This window comes from Ixodes scapularis, unplaced genomic scaffold (genome assembly GCF_016920785.2).
Source record: "Ixodes scapularis isolate PalLabHiFi unplaced genomic scaffold, ASM1692078v2 PGA_scaffold8__174_contigs__length_109621045, whole genome shotgun sequence".
NCBI lineage: Eukaryota > Metazoa > Arthropoda > Arachnida > Ixodida > Ixodidae > Ixodes > Ixodes scapularis.
Genome location: NW_024609883.1, coordinates 26,682,301 through 26,698,017, shown reverse-complemented (window position 1 = coordinate 26,698,017; position 15,717 = coordinate 26,682,301). Strand labels below are relative to the sequence as shown.

The window sequence follows — 15,717 nt, the reverse complement described above, 5'->3', positions numbered from 1 at the left end:
GCGGGATACCGCCAGGCTGACCTTTGGGGGATCGGGCAAAAAAACTAAAAACATCACCCCCCGCCTCTTCCCCCCGGCGAGGGAGTCGCCAATTTTCCTCTGGTCAAACCTTGTCGGCGTTACCCCTGCACCCAACCCACTGGGGGACAGGGTTGAGACTTTGGGCCTGAGCCACGCGGGAGGGAGTCCCAATTTTCCTCTGTCCCGCCTGTCCCCAGCTGTGCTAGTTAGTTGTGCATCATTCAATTTTCCCTAGATAATTTCCACCAATCTTCTAACCGCCTCTTTGTTATTGTGATCCTCTTCTCCTCCGTCCTTCCATCGTCGCCAGCAAAGCCCAGGGCCCCGGCCAAACCCGTCACACCCTCAGGGGGGGCAGGACGAAGCCTCGTGCACCTTAAAACTAGGTGCTCAAGTGTCTCACTCTCATCACGGCATGCAGCGCATAATGTGTCTATCTCCTGAAATTTAGCCCTATACGTCTTCGTCCTCAAAACTCCCGTTCTCGCCTCGAAAAGTAAAGAACTTCCCAGCGAGTTGTCAAACACATTTTCCTTTCGTATGTCCTTTTTTTGTGACCTGTAAACCGTTAGAGTCGATTTTTCTTGCATTCTTCCCTCCCACATTTTCCTCACTCCCTTTTTCACTGAAGTAGTCTGCTCAGCCCCATCATTAGTGAGTAGGTATTTAAATGTAAGCTTTCGGGTTCGGTTTGTCCATTTTGTGTTTATGCTTTTCATGTATAAATACTTGTACACCTTACGTGCCCATCTCGTATCATCCATTTCAGTCAACCTTTGTTCAAATTTCAACTTACTGATTGCTTCCCTGCTCTCAAAAGACGACCAGCCCATGTCCCCCTGCACTCCCTCATTTGGTGTGTTTCCATGTGCTCCCAGTGCCAATCTGCCTACGCTTCTTTGCCGAATTTCTAATCCTGATTGAACCTCTGGTTTCATGCAGAGCACCCCATTGCCAAAAGACAGTCCAGGTACCATCACTCCTTTCCATATACCCCTGACCACTTCATATCTGTTATAGTTCCATAGTGCCTTGAGCTTCATAATAGATGAATTTCTTTTCCCTTTTCTAATTATATTCTCCTCATGTTCTTCTAGATATTTCTTTCCCTCATTGAACCAGACTCCCAGATATTTGTATTTTTCTACATGGTCTATTAAAATGTCTTGTATCCGCAGGGGTCCCCTCTTTTCATCATTAAACACCATTACTCCAGATTTGTCGCTACTAAAGCTCATGCCCAAGATGTCTCCTTCCTCTCCACACATGCCGGCTAGTTCCTGTAACATATCCTGGTTGTCTGCCATAAGTAATATGTCGTCCGCATACATCAGTCCTGGTATTACCTGTCTTACCTTTCTCCCTCCTTCCATATAACTCACATCAAAACCTAAGTTGCTCTGCTCTAATTTCTTTTCCATTTCCCTGAGATATATCATGAAGAGCAGAGGCGACAGTGGACAACCCTGCCGGAGCCCTCTTTTTATTGCTGCGGGTTGTGTAATTTCTGCTTCCCATGTTATAACTACCTTATTGTCTGTGTACACCTGCTGCAGAAACCTAACCAAATTTGCATCCAAATTATACTCTTTCAGCCGACCCCAAAGTATTTCCTGGCTCACATTATCGTATGCTCCCTTGATGTCCAAATAAGCTAACCACAACGGAGTTTGGTTCTTGATTGCTATTTCTATACATTGAGTGGTGACGAATAAGTTATCTTCCAGTCTTCTATCTCTTCGGAATCCATTTTGAAGCTCACCCAGTATTTGCGTATCTTCTGCCCATTCCTGCATTTTCTGCTTTACAATCTGCATAGCTAATCTGTAAAGAACTGAGGTTACCGTTATCGGGCGATATGACTTAATGCTGTCTTTGTTTCCTTTGCCTTTATATATTAGTCTCATTCTACTTAGTTTCCAATCATTGGGTACTTCTCCTTTCATAATTGCTTGATTAATCACCTGCCGTAACTTCAATTTGCTTGTTTTTCCTAGTGTCTTTATGAGTTCCATGGGTATGTTGTCGGGGCCTGTTGCTGTACCTGCAGGAACCTTACTTTCTGCCTTATCCCATTCTCTTGTGTTTGTCTCCATTGTTATACAATTCTGCTCCTCCTCTACAGTGCTGCTGACAGTGCTATCCACCGTCCCCCTCTGCTCAAGCTGGGAGAAAGCCTTTTCGATTGTCTGTCTAATATATTCCTGTGCCTCTTCCCCCTGCACTCTTCTCCCCTCCTGTGTGGTCAGCGAGTGTTGGAAATCCTCTGTTTTTCTCCCCTGTGCTTTAATGTGCTCCCAAAACCTTTTTGCCGCATTCTTATCTTTTTTATTTATTTCCATCATCCACTGCACTCCTGCCCTCCCAATTTTGGCCTGTATTAAAGCTGATGCCTCCCTTTTCCGCTCTTGGAATCTCTCCCATTTTGATGTTACCTCAGCTGGCAGAGCTCCCCTTTTTTTTGCCCACCTATGCTCCCTAGATGCCTCTTGGCGCCGCAATATGGCTGCTTTAACCTCCTTATCCCACCAGCTTTTTGGTTTGTGTCTTTGGTTTTGCTTTCCTCTTTGTTTAATTCGATGCTTCTCTAATTCTCTCTTAAAGATTCCTATTAAATCCTCATATGTCCACTCTTTTTCTGGTTGTTTCGATACTACGTCCTCAATACTTTTAGATACTTTTTGAATTTGTGCTTCACTTAGTTTTTGTTTACCCGCTCGTTCCTGGGCTTGTTCAGGTTCAGATGTACCGAATTTAATCTTAATTCTTTTGTGGTCACTCCCTAAGCTTTTTGTACCTTCCTCATCTATTTCCATACTTTCTAGCCTGTCATACAGTTTGTGGGACATGAGGCAATAGTCTATCGTTGAGTGTGAGTTGTTTCGTTCCCACGTTATTTTCCCTTCGCATTTTACTTGTGCATTAACTAACACTAGGTCCAAGGCATCACAGAAATCTTCTAACATTTTTCCGGTTGTATCTGTGAATCCATCAAACTCTTCTATGTGGGCATTCATGTCTCCCATGATAATTATTTCCTGATTAAGGCCAATTTCCCTAATGTCCTTCGAAATACATGCAAAGTGTTGCGAATTTTCCTCCCTTGAGTCACTTCCTGTTTTTAAGTATGCAAACCCCAGAAGAGTGTTCAGACCTGTTACCCTACCCTTCAGCCATAAATGTTCCCTGCAGTCTTCTCTCTCCCTTTCCCAGTCCTGTCCTTTTACCAACGCTCCTAGGCCTCCGCCTTTCCTTTCCCCTGCCCTCCGGTTGCAACTCACCCAAGAATAACCTGGTATGTGGGGCGGTTCCTCCTCATCCCTAAGATGTGTTTCTGCGACACCATAGACTGTAGAACTTTCTGTCCCTAATTGTTCCCCGACCTCTTCCCATTTTAGCCTGTTTCTACCCCCCTGCATGTTGATAAAGCTTATATTTAGCTGTTTTCTTTTCTTTTTCCTACGAGGCTTCCTCCTGCCCCCCCCTCCCACCCCCCTTACCAAAGTTTTGCCCGAGTTCTCATCTACCTTCGGGCCCTCGGTGGGTCCAAAAAAACCCTTGCCCTGTCTCCCATCTTAGCCCCGATACGCCACCCCGTGTGCTGTCCATAGTGTATCCCATCTTTTTCGAATCGGGGTGATGGCCCTCTTTGGTACACTCCCTTGTTCACCTCCAGCACCTCATAGCCCAGCTTCTCTCCCTGTTGCCTGATAGTTCGGTTGGCTGCTACAACATTTTTCTCGGTTGCTACCGACTGTTTCTCCACCTCCGGGATCGTGCACATTAAGATGTGCACCCGCTCAGAGACAGCCCTAAGCTTCCTCACCCCAGCCTCTATCTGCCTTCCCAAGTTGTGGCCCCTCCCATTGAGGACATCGTTTAGTCCAGCGTGTACGATCACCAGGTTTTTCCCTTGCTCATTTTCCCACACTATGTCCTTTGCGCTCTCCATCACTTCGCTCATGCACTTTCCAGGGTGGGCTAACACCTTCACCCTATCGTCTCCACTCACCCTGCTCGCTACCCCTGTGGCACACCTGGAGACATTAGAGCTACCAATAACTAGTACTCTCCGAGTCCCTGCCCCTGCATGCTGCTGCTCCCCTTCTGCCGGCTCCTGATTTCCCACACCTTTGGGTGCGGACGCATTGACTTGCACACGCAACCCCGATCTGGGTGCGGGAATGGGGAGCTCTGTGTCCTTGTTTTCTTCTACTGTGGGGTTCATCCCAGTTGTCCCCTGTACGTTATTCTCCACCTTCCTTTTCAGTTCTTCAAATTCGATCTGTGCCACCTCTCTTTGTTCTGCCTCGCTTCTCCATCTCCCCTCCATTTCCTCCAGTCTCGCCTTCAGGACTACAAGCTCTATAAGCTGCACTTCAAGCTTCCCACGTTCCTCCCGCTCTATTTCCAGTTCCTTCTGCATCTCTTCCAGCCTCACTTCGGCTATCCTCCCTCCCTCCCCGGTTTCCTCTGCCTCCCTTTTCTCCACTGCTTTCCTCATGGCCTCCGCCATCTCCTCTAGCCGCGTGTTTAGAGTCGCGGTCTCTCTCGCCTCTCTTTCCAGCCTCTCTCTCTCTTTCCGTTCGGCGTTGAGCTCCTGCCTCATCTCCTGCAGCGCCTCAGTCAGCCCCTCGATTTTTACGCAGATCCGGCATAGGTATTCCCTATCCGTAGCCTCCTCGATCGAGCTGAAAGGGGTCTCCTCGAGGAAACACCACCTACCGCAGCCGCCACACTCGACGTTCGGCACTTCCGGGTCATCATTCCCTCCCTTCTTTCTTTCCTCGTTCGCCATGCCTCTGCGTCTCCCACGTCCGCGGGAACTTACCCGGCTACGTGACCACACGTGTAGACTAAATGACAGCAAACACTAAACTCATTCGTCGCTCTTCAGCGACGTGTCCCGCCAAAAATTCAAACGGCACCGTTCTAGCACCACGTGGCCCCGCTAAGCCAACTTCCCTGTCGCTACCGCCACATTTAGCCAAACTACCCCAACTAAACAATATCCCACTCTCTGCGCTACTACCCCATACACAGTTGGATAACAGACTGCAAAGTGTGAAAATGAAAAATCAAAGGCTACTTAGCTACGCAGCAGATCCGTCGCGATGTCGCATCCGCCCGATCCCGAGTGCGTTTTGTTACGATGGCGATGGCGATGCGGCGATGCCCGTTGGTTCCGAGTTTCGACCAAGTTTACTTGACGCAACGTGAATTTGCTTGTTTTATTCGACTTAAATTAAAACTTTAAGATATAAAAAAATTGTTTTAAGATTTATAAAATTATTTGTAATAAAGCATGTCGAAGCGCAATGTGTACTAAACTGGAGCTTGGCTTCGTCAGCTTCGTTTCAATTTGACATGGCGGCGACCACTATTGTGCCGTGTTACTTTAGCCGTGTACCGTGCTCGACCTATTTGCTGTGCATTGGTTGTCCTGTTATCCACCTCTTGCGATCCTCATCAGCCCCAAGCATGCTGTCTAAGTATTGTGTCCTCACCGGAAAAAAATATCCAGCCTTCTTGGAAGCGTTGCTCGAATGTCGTCGGCACCCACGAACCGACTCGGCATGCCTCACGTCGTTGCTTGGTTCCTCCGCGTTTCCGGCGATGGATCCCCCAGCCCTGGCCTCAGCCCTACAGGACGTAGCCGGTGAAAAACAATCTACGACAACGCGGTGTCTTTGGAATGCGATTGCTACGATCAGTGGCTCTTAAAACCTCAGTAGCCTCCCTTCAATAGTGAACTCTGCGATGTGAACGCCCTTACCTTCAGTGTCCGGAGACTGCTGCAAATCTCCGACGAGAGCGGACGTCTTCTCCGGGCTCCGCAAAGCCCAGAGAACTGTACGCGACTGTACGTGATCCTGGTATAAACATCGCCGCGCTCCGTCGGCCCGCCGCAGCACGTCCGCCGAGAGATCGGTTCGCTCGAGTCTCGTTCTGCGAGCGGCACGCCGGTTTCTGCTTCGAATATGGCTACAGCCGACATCGCCGCTTCGCAGCTTACCAATATCTCTGCGTCCATCCTGAGACAGGACATGAAAATCTCTCTAGAGCGAGACGACCAAGGTGGGAAATGGATCACCCCTGGAAAGCCCCGCAAATCTCGTCTTCCGGCCGACTTTGACCCCGAACTTCACGTAGTTATAGTGCATCTCCCAGTCCGTCCTGCTGGCGCAGCAGCGCTGCCTCTTGACAGTTTGCCGGCTTTCTTCCGAGCCGCACAGCTCCTTGCTCATACATGTACCGACGTGTCGCTCCACCTCCGGCAAAATAACCGTCCTCCGCACCCATCACGAAGCGATCGTCAACTGGCTACTTCGCATCACCAATATCACCTTACAAAACATTTCCCCTCCTGTCCACTCCTACCTACCCCCGACGAGATCATCAATGATCTGGAGTCTTATCAAGGTGACATCCTTCAAGCAAGGCGAGTAGGCACAACAGGTTCAGCCATCATCACGTTCATCGGAACCCACGTCCCTTACACAGTGTACTACTGCCGCCTTGAATTTCGCTGCCGTCCCCACAAACCTCGAGCCCATCATTGCAACAGCTGTGTCGAGTACGGACACCGCACTCTGGCCTGCCCGGGCAACCAGCGACGCTGCCCCCGTGTTCCACCACCCTGGCCCGCCCAGACGAACCCCATCCCTGTACTCCCTGGTTTGCGTTGCCTCAACTCGCAGTGTGGTTCACAAGCAGGGCACTTGGTCCCGAATAAGCTGCTGCACCTTCACTCACTCCATGAGACGCATCCCTGAACAGTTCTAGCGGCATGTAAAGCGTGGATGCAGGATTCGGTTTATGGCAGTCACCTTGACAATTGCTACAGTGGAGCACACTGCTTACAGAAAGGATCGTGCTAAGAACTGTAGGGGTGTGCTGGTCGTGGTACCTTTTCTACTACCCTTTTGGCGACGCCACGACCTGGAGCTGGAACCTCTCACAAGCATGGCAAGGGGCTGCTATACTGTGCATGCTACCTGGCTTCCGTGAAAGCTGAGTCCTATGACCTGCCCAGCGAGCCACTGGTGCTCATTAACACGATTTAATTAAATGTGTGCATACTAGACGTCTTCAAGTTGAGTCGCTCGGAGTGCAGTGTATACCATGGAACCATTTCCAGTGGCCCCAAATACTCGACAGTTCGACGGTACAGTGTTCTCAGTCCACTTGTTCTCAACATGTTTATTAATCGTGATCCCTGCAATCAACTCCACTGCTGTTACGGACGACCTGATACTGGTGCCGCTTATCAGGTGGCCCAAGAAACCACCAGGGTTTGCAGAACAACATCGACAAGGTCTACTATAAACAGCCAGCTATGCTTCTTCGCACAGCCTGACGACAGTTTTGTTCAAAACGTGCGGAACACTGGGTTTTGTACTTAGCGTGTCCAGTAGACCAGGCCATAACAGACTTACGTGCCTTTCACCAGTGGCGTACCAACTTGGTTTTGAGTTGGGGGGGGGGGGCGGCAAACTAAACCCCCTTCCCCTCCCCTCCTCCCCCCCCGGGACCGAGGAGCGGTGCCCTTGGTATCCCTTGGGCGCTGCCAGCCAGTGTGCCCTGCCCAGTGGTGGCTGTTTTGGGGGGGGGGGGGAAACACATGACTTGCCCCTGCCCCCCCCCCCCTCCCCCCCACTCTAAGAACTGGGCGACAAGCGCCCCCCTTGACCGCCCGGTTGGTACGCCCATGCCTTTCACAGCCCTGGTCCTGCCACACCTAAAGTATTGCAGCTCCATATGAGACTCCTGTGAGGTTGATCTTGTAAGATCAGTTGAAAGTGTTCATCGAAGGGCAACTATACACTATTCTTCGGCAGCCAAGCTCACTCCGGATCACTCACTGCTTTGACTATGGCTAGAATTCTGGCCCTTCAATGGACGACCAGAGTTGATCTCAAGTGTGGCCCTCCACAGGTTGTCTTATTATGCCTCCTAAACAGCGTTGTGGAACTGCAAGTTCATAAGACAGCACTGAAGGGAGTTTGCAAGAATTGGGCTGGTGCCTTTCAACCGTTTCGTACTGTAGAGCAACAGCCTTCCTTCTTGGTGTGGTCTTCACTGTTCTGGCAATCCCTTTATTTGCACTCACGCAGAACCCCCCTAACAATCATCACAAGCTCGAAAACATCTGTAGACAGGAAACTCGCTACCTTCACTCCCACTGAGGTAGAGCAGTGCCTATGTGCTTTAACGTGAATTGCAGACTTTTACTTGATTTCTATTTTGTGTTTCCCCCCACTTTTATTTGTTCCTTTTGCAGGGTACTCGGGTTTCTTGGTATAGTCTTTGGCCTCTTTACTATAACGAATTGCTCTTAGCAGGATTAGACGATAAAAGCACTTCTAACGCTTTTATCCTCTACTATGGTACTCTTTGGCACACAACTGTACTATTTTATTCAACCTAACGAAAAACGGGTTTTATGTCCGTTATGTAAGAAACGGACACACTGTCCGTCAGAATTACGACAAATTGTTTGTAAAATTACGGAAATTTTTTACAGTGTAGGATGTGGTCAGTATGCGATGTCCAGACCATGTAGGTCTCGGACTGCATAGGCCCATTCGACGGCCTTGACTTGAGTGTCTGGGTCGTCGCTGGCCTTTACTGAGAGCCACGCGTCGAGTGAGGGAGCAGCCATGAGATCTGGGGGTGGAGGGTGCGCTTTGCAATCCCAGATCATATGATCTAAAGTAGCTTTTTCGCCACAGAAGCGGCAGTTCGGGCTAGAGATTTGAGCAAATATGTGCGAGTATACATTTGGGTTGGGGAAGGAGTCCGTCTGAAGTCTTCTCCACGCTACCTGCTGCTCCCTCGAGAGAGAGCGGTGCGGCGGCGGGAATTTTCTTCGTCGGAGTTTGAAATGGGTGGTGTGGTCGTGGTAGGAGGTAAGCGGTTCACCGGTTGCCTCCGGAATCAGACTGTCCACTGCTCGGCCGGCTCTAACTCGAGCTTGTGCGTGGGCAGCCTCGTTTCCGGGGTTTCCGGCGTGCGCCGGGACCCATACCAGGTCAATTTCTCGGAGGGGGGATGTCTCGGCAACATTTTCTAGGATATTTCTGGCTGTGAGTGAGATTCGGCCTTTGGCATAGTTGGTGATGGCGTATTTAGAGTCGCTCACGATGGTTGTAGCTTCTGTAAAGGCAATGGCCGCTGCAATTGCGGCTTCCTCCGCGGTTTCCGCGTTTTTGGTGAATACCGTAGCGGCAATGAGTGGGGTGGCCGCGTCAGAGTCTCGGGGATGGGGTACCCCGCAGATGGCGAACCGGTGGCGGCTGTCTTGATAGTTGGCTGCGTCAACGTATATGACGTCCTGGAGTCTCTGCAAGTGTCGATGCATAGCCCTGGCTCTTGCCTCTCGTCGACCCAGTTGGGCTTGCGGGTTCATGTTCTTTGGTAAAGGTTTTATTCTAATATTTTTTCGTATATAGCCTGGAACGGGGCCTGGATGGTCCGCCATAGGTTCTCCTTCAATGCCCAGTCTATCCAAAATCATTCTCCCCGGTGGTGTGCTGGAGAGTCGAGCCGTCTGTGTGGTTAGATGTGCTTCTTTAAGTTCAGAAAAGGTGTTGTGTACTCCCAGGGCGAGCAGTTTCTCGTTGGCCGTAAATTTAGGTAGGCCCAACGCCGTTTTATATGCGTGTCGGATTAGAATGTCAATCTTTTGTTCTTCTGCCTTCTTGAGTCGGAGGTACGGGAAGGCGTATGTGATTTGGTGATGACGAAAGCTTGAAGGAGCTTGTGTAGGTCGTGCTCCTTGATACCTCGTCTTTTGTTAGCGATGCGCCTGATCATGCGCGCTACCTGGTGTACTGAGCTCTCGAGTCTCCCAAGGGCTGCAATGTTGCTGGGGGTGTTGGAGATGTGGAGTCCTAAGACACGTATGTTCTCCACTTCTTCGATGTTTTGGCCTTGAATCTTTATGTCAATTGGGATCTTGTCTTCGGGTTTTTTTGCTCCGTCTAAGGACTAGGAGTTCTGATTTGGGCTGGGAACATTCGAGGCCGGCTCGCCGTGCCTCCTCTTCTACGGTGTCAGCCGCTGCTTGGAGAGCTTCTTCTATTTGTCCTTCCGAGCCGCGGTTCGTCAAGATGGTAACGTCGTCTGCATACAGAGTATGATGGATGTTTTCAATGGCGTTGAGCCTTTCTGGAAGCTTTATTAAAGCCAGGTTGAAAAGGAAGGGCGACAAAACAGCCCCTTGTGGTGTTCCTCTGTTGCCGAGCCTGATTGGGTTGGATTTCAGTGGCCCGATGGTGATCTCTACCGTTCTGTTTTCTAGAAAGGCTTTAACGTAATTGTACGCCCGTTCGCCTGGGTTGAGGTCGGCTAGGTGTTTCAGGATGGTATTGTGTGATACATTATCGAAAGCCTTTTTGAGGTCGAGTCCCAATATTGCTCTTGTGCTTTTAATGGAGGGGTCGAGCATGTCACGTGATAGCTGTAGCATGACGTCTTGGGTGGAGAGTCCCCTTCTAAAGCCCACCATGGAGTATGGCATGAGGTCGTGGTCTTCCGTGTAGTCCCGTAGTCTATTGAGTACCACGTGCTCCATGAGCTTCCCGAGACAGGACGTGAGGGAAATGGGTCTTAGGTTGTCCACGTTGAATTTCTTGTTAGGTTTTGGAATGAATGTCACTTTGGCATGTTTCCAACTGCTGGGGATTAATCCGGCCTCCCAGCATACGTTGATGTAATCTGTGAGTGCCGTGACAGATTTCATGTCAAGATTACGGAGGGCCTTATTTGTAATTAGGTCTGGTCCTGCCGCTGAGGTTGTTCTAAGCTGGCCCAGCGCGGCCCAGACTTCTGCGTCAGTGAACGGCTCGTCCAGCTGCACGTTTGGTCGCCCCGAATATTGTGGGCTCGTTTCTCTGTCGTCTGCGGTGTTCAGGTATTTCTTCCGGAGGAGGTCCAAGAAGTCTTGTCCGTCCCCGGGCTATTGATGGATGATCGCAGCGAGCTGTCCTTGCGCAGCCGACTTGGACTGCGTGGGGTCGAGAAGGTGGCGAAGCAGGTGCCACGTCTTCTTATTCCCTAGTTGTCCGTTTAGGCTGTCACAAGTTTGATACCATTCTTGCTGGGAGAGTTTTCTCGCATGTCGCTCGATTTCACTTTCGAGTTTGGCGATTCTACTTCGTAGCCTTTTGTTGAGCCTTTGTCTTTTCCATCTCTTCATGAGACTGTTTCTTGCCTCCCACATGTGTGCCAATTTGGAATCGAGGTTACAGTGTTCGGCATCGGTTGGTATTTCGCTCGTATGCGAATCTACACTTTTACATGTGGATTTGACCCAATCTTCGATGTCTTCAATTTCAGGCGGGGCCGTTTGATTCCTTTCTTTCCTGAATTTATCCCAATCTGTGAATTTAGTTCGTTTCCAACTCTTCTTACTACTCTCCGTGCGAAAGGTAGTGGCAAGGAGGTAATGATCACTGTTGAGATCCGCGCCGGTGTTCCGCCATACGGGGTTCTTGACATTCTTTGCTAGCGTGAGGTCCGGGGTGGTGTCTCTACTAATGCTGTTGCCAGTTCTGGTCGCTGTGTGAGGATCGTTTAGTAGCGAGAGTCCCAATTCTTGGATTTTGTTCCACAGGATGTTTCCTTTCTTGAACGACTTGTGGTATCCCCATTCGACGTGTGGCGCGTTGAAGTCGCCTGTTATCACTAGTTGCCCCTTTTTGGCTAGTTGCGTGGTCGACTCTAGCAATGCCGTGACTTCTCTGGATTGATCTTTCGGGGAGCTGTACACGTTGAGGACGTACAGGCTCACCTGCTCTTTCTTGGCGGGAATAATTTCTGTTAGCGTGTAATCTGCCGCAGAATTGTCGAATTCGTGTTGTATAGCCGTGAGTTGGTTGCTCACCAGCGTAGCAGTCATTCCCGTTTTGCGTGGTATATATTTTTGAGATATGGCTTTGTACCCTGTTAGGCTAACGGGCCCCATTGGTTCTTGGATTGTAATAATGTCCGGTTTGACTTCTAAATTTTGAATATGAAGCTGCAGGTTGGATTTTTTGCCTTGAAAACCCCTACAGTTCCATTGCCAGATACTGATCTCGTGGTTATGGGCTGCCATGTTGGGGCACTGTCAGCTGCGCAACCGCGGTCGCTATCGTGCTCACTTGGACTTGTAGTGCCTTGATGGCCTCCATAATTTCTTCTTTGGTCTGCTGCAGGTTTTTGACAACGTCCATGGATGTCGCTTCTAGCCTATCTGCTCGGGCCTCTACTTTGTTGAGCCTCTCTTTCTGTTCGAGAGCCAGTTTAGCTTTGACTGCGAAAGTTGACGCCGCTTGGGACGCCGAGGCAGTTTCGATTCGCCTCTTGGGATTCTGGGCATCTTGCTGATCTTTAGAGGCCTGTCTTTTGAGAACGTTCGTGGATTTTACTTCCATAACTGCACCCTCGAAAGGGGTGAGGGAGCGGCACGTGTTGTTAGTGGTTGTTGCGCTTTCACCGGGGTGTTGGGTTTGTGTGAGACTCGCGATTTTATTGCCTAGCACACTGATCTGGGACTGCATTCGTTCTATTACAATGGCTTGCTCCCTCACTTGATTACGAAGGGCCTGCTTCTCCGGATCTTCCTGCCACTTGATGGCCCTTTCTCCTGGCTTGGTCCAGGGGTTTTTGGGGTCTCGCCTTTTGCTGGACGATCGTTGTTGGTCCTTTTGACGGTCCCTCGATTGGCTGCTCCGTGTCGCCGACTTGCTTCTGCTTCGCAGTAGTGGTGGGAAGGACGATGATGCTTCCCTCTTGTCACCTCGGGTCAGGGTCTCGTGTTGCCGGTTTCTGTCCCTCGACTGGTGCTTAAAGTTCTGCCCGATGTTTAGGTCAGGGTTGCTGAGCGGGTTGGGTCTCTGGGAGGCTTGCTGCTTGGCGAATCTGAACTTGCAGTTGCTGCTCCCAGTTTTGTGCGCCCTTGCGCAGATGATGCAGACTGGGGCGCAGGTTGTTGGTTGTCCCTCCTGTGGTGGTGGGTGCTCTTCTCCACACCTGAAGCAGAGGTTTCGTCTTTTTTGTGGGCAGACGTCTTGTCTGTGCCCTGTCTTGCGGCAGTTGAAGCAGGCCTGCACTCGGTTGAGAAGGAGGACCACTTTATGTCTTGTGCCGGGGTATCTGAGGAGCCGGGGGAGCTCCGTTCCGGCTACCGTAATCATGATGTGGTTAGTTTTCCCGTAACGTCTTGCCGACGTGACGATCCAGTCGGGGTTGTAGGAGTTGTAGTTCTGGACTAACTGCTCGTCTGTTTCGCCACAATACTCGTTGTGGATCAGCCCTTTTACCGAAAGATCGGGGGCAGGCGCGTACGCTTTGATGGGGCATTTCCTTCCTTCAATCACGAACTCTTGTAGGTTGAGGTACGCGTTCGCACGTTTCTCACTGGGCGTGCTGATTGTGAAAGTACGGTTGACCGGGTGTTTCTGTAGAATATCTTCTGAATGGGTGTTGCCGTCGGTAATGTTGGCGGCTAGGCGAAGCGCTTCGAGCAATAGCGCTCCGCCATGTGCAGGAAGGTCTAGGGCAGACTGTGGCCTAATGACAATCTTGTAATGATCTGCCGGCAGTCTCGGGATCGGGGGTCTTCTTCTTCTAGGGGGAGGCCTAGACCTCTTAGCGGTAGAGTCGAAGGGCTTGCCTTTGTTGTTCATGCATTCATGGCTGCCGGTGGTAGCTGCGGCTTCGTATCCCATGCCGGGTGCAGCGACGACGGCACTGCCTGACGCCGAGCCTTCGTCTTCTTTGCTGGCACCGGGGCGGCGGAATCGTTTCTGGTTCTTGAGTGCCGTGGAAATCCACGTTCCATCGTTCAATTCTCTGTCTGTGATCGGTTCACCTTCAACGGTGATTTCCATGTTGCATGCGTATCAGCTCCTTCTATGGAGCCGACGTCGTTGGGGGAGCGGCGACCTTGCGACAGTACTCGGGTAGGCTTATTAGGCCTAGCGCCAGAAAAATTTGGACGACACAAAAAACGCTAAAAAATAGGTCTTCGGGCGCTTGCGCGCACACATCAGTAGTCGTCGGGGTCCGGGCGAGATCTTGATGGCGTTGGTAATGGTTTGGGCAACCAGTATCAAGAACAGAGCGCAAACTCCAGCGGAGAGCATCGAAAAACGCCCTTTCGATAACGGCATCTTCTTCTTTTTCTTCTTTTTCTTCTTTTTCTTCAGAGAAAGTTTTTGTCTCTCAATTATCTTTTGATCCAGGTAACGTCATGTTCTCAAACTTCCTCCTTCTTTCCTAACCGCTATCACGTTCTCACGGCGTTTGAGCTTTCTGTGATACATAGTTTACTTACCGGGGCCGAAAAAACACGGTTCTCTTTTCACAAAAACTAATACGTGTCCCAGAGATCTCCCTACGCGTCTTCCGCGCCCAGCAGAAATACGCGAACGGATAGCAGACGACAAAATAAAACAAACATTCGTCTACATTGGATATTATTTTTATCGAAGAGATAAGTTTGTTTTTAAATGCGAACTGGAACTGCATTATTGTTCATATATTTCACTAATATGATTATTTATCGCGGTTATCCTGCTCGCCACCAGCCCATGTCTGGGCGTTTTTGCGTTCGCCACACCTCAGGGGGGGGTGAGTGCGCAAACCAGTATTGAGACATAAAAAAAATACAAAACTGCCACTTTATTTTTATTTATCTAGCTTCAATTTAGGACTAAGAAATACACAAATTTTTTTGCTAACTAACGTTCGCGTGCCCAGTTTCAGGTACGTACATACGTTTGGAATTCGAATATTGTGAGACGTGCCAGATGTGCTGGTCCAAACGGCCGCACCGCCGCACCCTGAACTTTCGATAATTTCGAACGTTATTGGAACTTCGAATCCAGTCGGAAATCAGAGCTTATTCTACGTTATGTAAGCCACTATAATCTACGTCTACGCTGGCTCGTATCTCCCGCCGCCCGTTGGCCGCTTCCGGCAACGGCGGACGCAGAGCGAAGAATATCTAGCTCGAGATCGACAGCGAACAGTCCGTGGCCCGAGGCTACTTCGAGGGCCCGACCTGCATGCGCAGCTGGGAGCATGCAACTCGTTTGTTCTGGAAAAATTCTGCGCCATCTATGAGGAAAAAAGTACAAATAAATAGCGGTTGAATGTCTCGATATTACGAGTATGCTTAGTTGTTAGTTCATTATTCAGCTTTTAACAAACCACAGTCTCTAATATTGAAGAAAGTGATTTTATGAAAATTTCAATGGGAAAATAGTGCCCCTTTTTGCCCGTTTTCGGTTTCTGGTGCCATAGAGACCCATGTGTTCCAAAACTCCGTCGGCCGCCATTTTCCCATTGAACTTTTCAGAAAATCACATAACGTTTGAATTAGGTATCGGATCGGGCTGAAACTTCGACATCTGGTTGTGATCTCTAGCGCTACCTTTGAGTGGAGAATGAGCGTTCAGCGACGCCTAATTTATTCTTGCGGTAAAAAAAAAAGAAAAAAAAAGAAAAAAACACTATTTTTTTGTGACACTCTGTACATCGCTTAAACTATGTTCAAACGCTATCCACAGACCCAGAATTTTTGCCTGGCCAGTCATTGCATTTAGCACTAGATTCGTATTAAAATTAATTCTTATCATTCATTGCCGTGAGTTAATGTTTAACCTCGTCATTTTTTATTATGACTCCCGCACCAGTCCTACT

The 15,717-nt window shown here is 49.7% G+C and overlaps 1 protein-coding gene across 1 annotated transcript; it reads right to left on the bottom strand.

The window, feature by feature from the left end:
* Nucleotides 1–10,984: 10,984 nt before the first annotated feature.
* LOC120842010 lies at nucleotides 10,985–11,992 on the bottom strand. The gene has a single exon (XM_040213021.1). The coding sequence runs from the start codon at nucleotides 11,990–11,992 to the stop codon at nucleotides 10,985–10,987; it is 1,008 nt and encodes a 335-aa protein (XP_040068955.1).
* Nucleotides 11,993–15,717: the final 3,725 nt, after the last annotated feature.